This window comes from Camelina sativa, chromosome 15, assembly GCF_000633955.1.
Source record: "Camelina sativa cultivar DH55 chromosome 15, Cs, whole genome shotgun sequence".
Lineage (NCBI taxonomy): Eukaryota > Viridiplantae > Streptophyta > Magnoliopsida > Brassicales > Brassicaceae > Camelina > Camelina sativa.
This window is the reverse complement of record NC_025699.1, coordinates 10070980-10079732: the sequence shown is the minus strand read 5'-3', so window position 1 is coordinate 10079732 and position 8753 is coordinate 10070980. Positions and strand designations below refer to the sequence as shown.

The following is an 8753-nucleotide window of genomic DNA, read 5'->3' as shown; positions in this document are numbered from 1 at the left end:
AGCGTTTTTCTCTGGTTAACAATGTGCATATTTGTTGTAGTGTATGACTGTAAGTTTAAGAAGAGAAGACACAACTGCAGATTGCATTTATTCATTTTTCAGAAATTAAAAAATATTTTACGAAAAATTACGACGAAAATACACAGATAAAATGTTACATTGAAAAGATGCGAACGAAATGTTATGACGAATAAAAGCAAACAAAATAACACAACTGCAATGTAATCTCATGGAAGTTAATCGTAAAAATTTGTTTAATTTGATGTGTGTAGTATTGTTAATTATATATTTAATCATATGTGAAGGTAAGATTATTTTTAAAGAATATTTTTCAATAAAGATATAAAGAATGTTTCAAAAATTTGTATGTTTTTGAAATTTTTATTAAATAGTTTAGAAATCCCAATAGTTTAATATATAAATTTAAATAAAGAAAAATTGTAACAAATATTTTACTAAAATGAGTTCCTCCGCAATATCGCGGGGGCTCCATACCTAGTGAAGATAATGGAAAGGAGGAAAAGAAAAGCACTTGTCTACAAACTATCAAGTGCTATATGTTAGCACTAAAGAATGAAAGTATACAGGGAAACATTGTTTTCAGATTTGTAACCCTATACAAAAACAGTCCCTTACAAGGAAGCATCGAACTTTGGATATCTTACTTCCTAAAGATCCAGATCGATTTAGAGTCCATAAGAAGATTAATTAGAGGTACGTACCTCTTCAATTGTGTTTTTACCGCCCATGCAACTCTAAATACACTTTGATGTTTGAGGGGTGATATCGATGTCACTAAAATAAATTAAAAGTGGTGCTATTACATATGCCTGGGCAAAATACCATGATCCGAAGGTCCGATCCAAACATGATCCAAAAAACCCGACCCAAATCCGTATATAAAATTTTAAAATATCCTAACGGTTTCAAAATCTCTAAATCTGAAAATCCAAACAGATCCGAACGGATATCCGAATATACATACATTATTAATATATAGTAGTAATATATTAGTAATATATATAATTTTAATAAAATAAGTGTCCAAAATATTTAGACTTTTGGATATTTTAGATATTTGTAAGTACTTAAACTATTGTTTTAGTAAATTTGGATTAAAAAAATACTTTAAGTTTTTAGATTTGTTGAGTATTTTTTGAATAATTTAGACAAATTTTGATACTAAAATTTTGAGTTTTGAGAATTTCGGTAATCCGAATCCAAACCCAAAATACACGATCCGAATCCGATCCGAACCCGAAATCTAAGAATACTCGAACGGGTCCTATACTTCTAAACCCCAAAACCCAAAAATCTGAAATACCCGATCTAAACCCGAACGGATACTCGAACGCCCATGCCTACTATTACATATATGTAATGTAGTTAGTTTTCTCAATTATTCAGATTTTTGAGTGTTGATACTGATTTTTATTTTTTTCTTTTTTGAACAAAGAATGTTGAATATACTGATATTAATTTATTGTAGGGGAATTGCATTGTATAACCCAAAATGCTATTAAGAATATAGCATATTAATCCAATTGGTAAATAATATTATTTTATTTACTTCAATTTTTTGAATTAATATGCTATATTCTTAAATAAGTTTCCAATTTTGGCTACCACACTAATTCACCCTTTATTGTAATACTAGTACTTAAAAAAAATTTGTTTTTTTGGTAATTAAAATAATATTATTCATAAATATTATAAAAATAACATAAACGCTTGATTGTGTAATTTATTTTTGCTAATAATATTTCATAAGAAAAGGTACACCAAGTACAATGAAATGGTAACAAATCAATATATTCATGCAAGAGATATTACAAACTCAGTTATAATCCTTTAGTCTTCAATACCAATCAAAGCAAAAAAATCCACTACTATTTATATATGTAATTATAAAGAGACAAATGTTGTCATAAGAGAACACAAGCAAACCAGTTTATACATATAAATACCTATTGATATCCTTTAACTTTTCAAAACATTCTTTTGTTCTGTCTTGATTAGGGTTTATACCATTGGACCCATCAGCAGATCTAAGATAGATTGTAACCAGCGCATTTCTCTCTTTGTATAATTAATTATGCAAGGACTTACGTCCACATTCCTCTCTCGCTCCCTCGTCCCGACCACTTCTCCGCGTCTACGACTGCAACCAAGATCAGCAGTTCCTATGACTGTCGTTTGCATGGACAAATCACGCAAGGAGAAAGTGGTTGTGATCATGGGAGCCACTGGATCAGGCAAGTCACGCCTCTCAATCGATCTCGCAACCCGTTTCTCTGGCGAGATCATCAATTCCGACAAGATCCAGTTCTACAAAGGATTGGANCTTTAGTCTTCAATACCAATCAAAGCAAAAAAATCCACTACTATTTATATATGTAATTATAAAGAGACAAATGTTGTCATAAGAGAACACAAGCAAACCAGTTTATACATATAAATACCTATTGATATCCTTTAACTTTTCAAAACATTCTTTTGTTCTGTCTTGATTAGGGTTTATACCATTGGACCCATCAGCAGATCTAAGATAGATTGTAACCAGCGCATTTCTCTCTTTGTATAATTAATTATGCAAGGACTTACGTCCACATTCCTCTCTCGCTCCCTCGTCCCGACCACTTCTCCGCGTCTACGACTGCAACCAAGATCAGCAGTTCCTATGACTGTCGTTTGCATGGACAAATCACGCAAGGAGAAAGTGGTTGTGATCATGGGAGCCACCGGATCAGGCAAGTCACGCCTCTCAATCGATCTTGCAACCCGTTTCTCTGGCGAGATCATCAATTCCGACAAGATCCAATTCTACAAAGGATTGGAGATCACCACAAATCAAATGAGCATCTCTGAGAGATGTGGAGTCCCTCACCATTTGCTCGGTCTGCTCCCTCCGGATGGTGGCGAACTAACTCCCTCTGAATACCGCTCTTTGGCGTCGCAGTCCATCTCTGAGATAACCGCTCGTGGTAAGCTCCCTATTATAGCTGGCGGATCAAACTCCTACATTCATGCCCTCCTTGTCAACCGTTTCGACCCCCTAACGCATCCATTCTCTTCTGATACCTCCATCTCTTCTGACTTGAGGTATGACATCTCTATATGTACAGTTCGTCTTGTTTGTATTATGTTAACGTGTAAGTTCTCGTTTCGTATATATATACTGATTAGAAATGAATTTAAAATCTTAACTAAAGCACCTTTGACTTATATAAGTGTATACTTCCAAATTGTAAACGTAACTGGAAGGAGAACCTTTCTGTTTACACTAACCATTTGCGTTTGCACTGATGTAAAGGTACGAGTGTTGCTTCCTCTGGGTGGATGTCGCAGTCCCTGTCCTGTTTGAGCACCTCTCAAAACGTGTCGACCAGATGATGGAGTCAGGGATGTTCGAGGAGCTCGCCAGTTTCTACAACCCGATATATGCGGGTTCCAAGAACCGAACCGGGATTCACAAGAGCATAGGAATACCCGAGTTCGACAGGTACTTCATCTTATATCCACCGGAGAGAAACCACAAGGTGTCCGAATGGGACCAAGCGAGAAAGGCGGTATACGAGGAAGCTGTTCAAGAAATCAGGGAGAACACTTGGCTGCTTGCAAAGAAGCAGATTGAGAGGATCAATATGCTTAAAAGCAACGGATGGGAGATTCAAAGGTTGGACGCGACGCCGTCGATTGGAAGCTGGTCAAGAGAGATTTGGGACAAGACTGTTTTGGCTGAAAGCGTTAAGATCATGAACCGTTTCTTGGTGAAAGAGAAAGCTGGAGTTATTGGTTAGTTGATTTGAAAAACTAACAAAAATTAATTATATATATTATTATATTCTACACTGGATTGTTGTTTTAATATTTCTCGTTAAAGTCCCTTGTTATTTGTTTACTGAATTCAAATAATAGTGGAAATTTTGAAGTTTAATATTCCGATAAATTTTTATAAAACTTTATTTCACAATTTGATTTAATAAATTTGGAACTCTTTAAAATAGAAATACAAATGCTAAAAACCGCGGGAAAACTCTTAGTATTGGAAATTTTGAAATTTAATATTCTTTGTTCGATAAATTTTTATAAGATTTTATTTCACATTGAATTGAATTAATTTGGAACTCTTTGAAGTATAAATACAAATGCTCAAAATCGCAGGAAAATTTTGTCATTGAAAATTTTGAAATTTAATATTCTTTGTTCCATAAATATTATTAGATTTTATTTCACATTTGATATAATAAATTTGGAACTCTTTAGAGTAGGAATACAAATGCTCAAAACCGCGGGAAGATTAAAAAAAAAATTATTGAAGTGTTATTGGTCTATATGTAGGATTTGAGAACTATGACCAGAAAGTTTTTATGGGATTTGGAATGATCACTATAAAATTTTAACACCAAACTAATGGATTTTAAAATAATAAGTTTATTTCTGCAGATTTTAGCGTTTGTATTTCTACTTTAAACAGTACCAAATTTGTTAAATCCAATGTGAAATAAAATCTAATAAAAATTTATTGAACAAAAAAATTAAATTTTAAATTTTCAATGATAAGGTTTTTTCCATGGTTTTTAGCATTTTGTATTTCTATTTTAAAGAATTTTAAATTTATGAAATCTAATGTAAAATAAAATCTAATAAAATTTATCGAACAAAGAATGAACTTTATAATTTATAATGAGAAAGTTTATCCCGCGGTTTTGAGCATTTGTATCCCTACTCTGAAGAGTTCCAAATTTAAATATAAGGGTAAGTAGATTTCCCACATGACGAAATACTCTTCGACACTTTTGCAAATATTTTAAAATTATTGTTAAAATATGTAATCAACCACAAATAGTTCTTTATCGAAAACACAAATAAAACTAATGTCATATGAGAAAATATATTTAAGATTGTATTTGTATAGTGTTATATAGTACTCTATTCTAAACTAATTTTAAAGAAATCACTTTTCATTTTTATCTCGAACGTAGGTATCGATGCCAATATTAATTAGTGTGTAATAATCGTACTTTTGTCAAATATAAGTTAAATCAGTCTACGGTTATATATGGATGAAAGACTGAGACTCCCTTGTTCGTCTTCTCAGGTATTACCAAGTGTCTTGCGCCAAAACACAATATGATTGGTAAAAGCGTGTTTTCTCTTGCATAATTTGATGTGATATTAAGTAGTTGTAGTTACGGCCAATCGCAAGATTAATTCCGATTATTGTTGTATAAACACTATGGTCATTGCTAAAAACACATGCATCGAAAGGCTCAGTCATGCACCCTTCAAATAAATTATGATCAACTAATAAATACCAAACAGTAGAAAGATCGACCAGTATCGAACTTGGTCATATCATTATCATGATATGATTAAGTGGTAACAGACAGGCATGCAGGTTCATTTACTTGAAGATTCAGATGAACCAGAACTGTGAATTTATGAACACAGCCATAAGATGAGTTGCTGATCAGTCTCTTCACTGGTCCTTTACTCCTTTTGTCTTTGTAATCTGTAAGACTTGCCAAAGGCATGAAACAGGAAATTAAAGGTAAGTGTAAGATGAGAGACAGTTACACAGATCCCGACCCCAACTGAAAATAAAGCTCACCAACTAACAGTCTTCCTTCTGTTAAAAAAAAAAAAGTGGAACCCCTAAAAGTGTAACTTTTACATTGTTTGACTTTTTCTATTATATGTCATCTGTTAGAAAACTCGAGCTCCTCGATTGACTTCTTCTTTTATGGCAATCAGGTGTGACCAGAAGAGAATTCTCAAGAACCAAGAACCAAGATTCGTACGTAACAGCCATGTTTGTATCATATTCTAGAGATTAATTAATAGACTCTTTTTTTTTTACAACAATTAATTAATAGAGATTAATCTGGTTTTTTGTTCGGTTGAGAATCTTTCAAATATATAAGTGCATTAATCACTAATAAGTAGTATATGATATCACGACATTAATACAATTTTCCCTTACTACTATCTACAAACTTACAAAGACTAGCTAATTCTAATTTGTTTTTTTCTTTTCTTTTTCATCTAATTTTAGAAATCAGATCTTTGTTTTTTCTTTTTTCTTTCTGCAATCAAAAGTATTAAAATTATGATCTAAAGTTTTGCTACATAATAAAATGATAACATAAGGATATTTTAAATATATATATATGAAATTAACCTTATTGTTCTTTGAATTTTCCTAACTAGCTAATTGGCAATGAGTTATAAACTGATGGTTTCTTGAATTACCGTGTTTCTTACTCACAAAAGAACTACTGGTCACTGAATTAATTACTCACTTTAACTTGTATATAATATAATCATAATCATTCGCTAAATAAATGCCTTGATCAGCGAATTCGTTGTTGCATCAGTCACTTATTTACTCGATGATTCTTTATTGAAAATGGTCCCATCCTCCCTGGAAGAATAAAGAAGTAGTTATGTATCAATTATACACACTTATACAATATGCTTAATTTATAAACGGTTCTGGCCATTTTGTATTTGTGCTCTTTAATATATACCTTAATTTAGTGGTTACATGCAAATATGCAATTGGTTTTAAATGTACGGACATTGTATAGTTGAGCTTAAATGCAATCAGTCTCTATGGTGCTATATTATACTAATATGGTTTAAACACATGTACATGGTTTCATAGAACATTGTCCCAAAAATGACGTATAGGACAAAATATGTTGTTGATGGAGTATTTGAATGAACACATGCATGGAAACTTACAAAATCTAAACTTCGGAAAAAAAGAAAGGAAAAAAAAAAAGACAAGAGTAAAAGCCTTTAAATTAGATGAGTTAATAACTGATATGACATAAATGATGTTTCTACTAATTAAGCAAACCCCTAATTTTTAGTATTTATTTTTTAAGATTCATGCAGTAGTTTGCTCTTCACTGATTCCATGGTTATGAAGATTACGATGATATGAACCAAGACATTAACTGTCTTATTATTCTTACAACTACTTAGCTTGTTGATGAATTTATTCTCTTACTCTCTTACTAATACAGTAATACAATATTTAATACACAAATTAAATGAACGTGGCGATAGAAATGTTCCGGCAAACAACATACATTTATATAAATCAGTTCATCGATGTATCTTATACATATATATATATATATATATATATTGAATATAATTCACATTTTATAAAATCGGTTAATTGATGTATAAAGCTTTTGTTTACAATGTTTTAGTTTTGGAATATTGTAATAAACTTACTACATTTACAACTTAAAACAAAAACATATAAATATGGTTTCTTTATATATTGTAAAATCATTTAATCGATGTTTTTTTGGTATTGTTATAAACTTTGTATATTTTATTCGACATATATATATATATATATATATGTTTTTGTGTAAGATCACGAACTGATGTACACGTACAGTTTAACATGAAAGTATTTCAACCCTATGTTCTGGCTGGTAACATATATCCATCCATCAGTCATCCCACAAAACCATGCATGATAGGAAAAACGCGTAAGATGAAAGGGATCACACTAATTTTTATCCCATCCACACCTCAACCATTCATATATATAACCTCGATATGTCACATCATTAAATAGTGTAACAACTGATTATGGAATATATAAAATCCAATTACGAGGATAATTAATACTACTAAACTTGTTCGATATGGTTCTCATTATAATCCCCTAAAAATAATTTTAATAGTAAAAGAGTAAAATTGTAGTTATTTTACCTCCAATATCGCAAAGTCGAAAAGTAAATAAAATAAATGATTAAACGTTACGTTCATACTACGTCGTAACTACCGTAAATGATTGCGTTTTGAATTGCTTTGAAAGGAACCAAAAACGGCAACAACAACTTAAAAAACGCGTTTGGAAATCCCAACGGCGTTTTTGTGTAAAAAAGAAAGAAGCGAAACTCCGTAACGGCGCCGTTATATAACAATAACCTCCGTCCGCTCGGTAAGGAATATAAAATCTCAGCCGTTGAAAAAATCAACGGCTCAGGATGATGATTCACCTCTCCTCTCTCTTCCTTTTCTTCTTCGCCCCCACCAAAATCTCCTCTGCTTTGTTAACAAGCAAAACTAGAAATAGAAACAACAACCAGAGAAAGAGAGAGAAAGAGCACACAAAATCGAAGAGAGAAAAAGAGAGAGAGAGAGAGATGAGCGAGAGAAAGCGAGAGCTTGAAGAAGAAGCTTCAAGCACAAGCGTATCACCTCAGAAGAAAACAAAGCTAGATGACGATTCTGATTCATCATCGGACTCTCGTGAGCTCGTCGTCGTCATCGCCGCTGCTTCGTCTTCTTCTCATTCCGTTGCTTCTTCCGAAGCTCTAGCTTCATATGATTCCTCTGCTACATCCACCGGAGAAGATAATGATCAGAATCAGAGCTCATCATCGAGTATCATCATCAGCTCCGATTGTTGTTTCAACAGTGAATCGAAAGAAATCGCGAAGAACCGTTCCACGTTTGGTACAGATCTGGAGGTGAAAAAACTCATCTCTACTTCAATCGATTCCGATTTTGATTTCATTTTTTTATTTCCTCTGTTTTTGTTTTAACGAATCATCTCCATTGATGTGTGTGTGTGTGTGTTTCAGTTTCAAGCTCATCAAATCTCAGAAACGGAAACCAAAACCTCAACGTTGATTACTAGTTGTAATTTCAGGTTTCTTTGTTTCCCCCAAATTTTAAAAGTTCTAGACTCTTTTTTTTTTTTTTTTTTTTTT

The 8753-nt window shown here is 32.3% G+C and overlaps 2 protein-coding genes across 2 annotated transcripts; both read left to right on the top strand.

Annotated features, from left to right (window-relative positions):
- Window positions 2591–3800, top strand: LOC104748316 (adenylate isopentenyltransferase 8, chloroplastic-like). The gene is made up of 2 exons (XM_010469980.1): window positions 2591–3102; window positions 3314–3800. The coding sequence occupies exons 1-2, from the start codon at window positions 2591–2593 to the stop codon at window positions 3798–3800; spliced, it is 999 nt and encodes a 332-aa protein (XP_010468282.1).
- LOC104748315 (cyclin-dependent kinase inhibitor 6-like) lies at window positions 8054–8747 on the top strand (the record flags this gene model as incomplete). The annotated part of the gene is made up of 2 exons (XM_010469979.2): window positions 8054–8510; window positions 8625–8747. Coding segments are annotated over exons 1-2 (450 nt in total), but the record flags the coding sequence as incomplete, so codon positions are not given.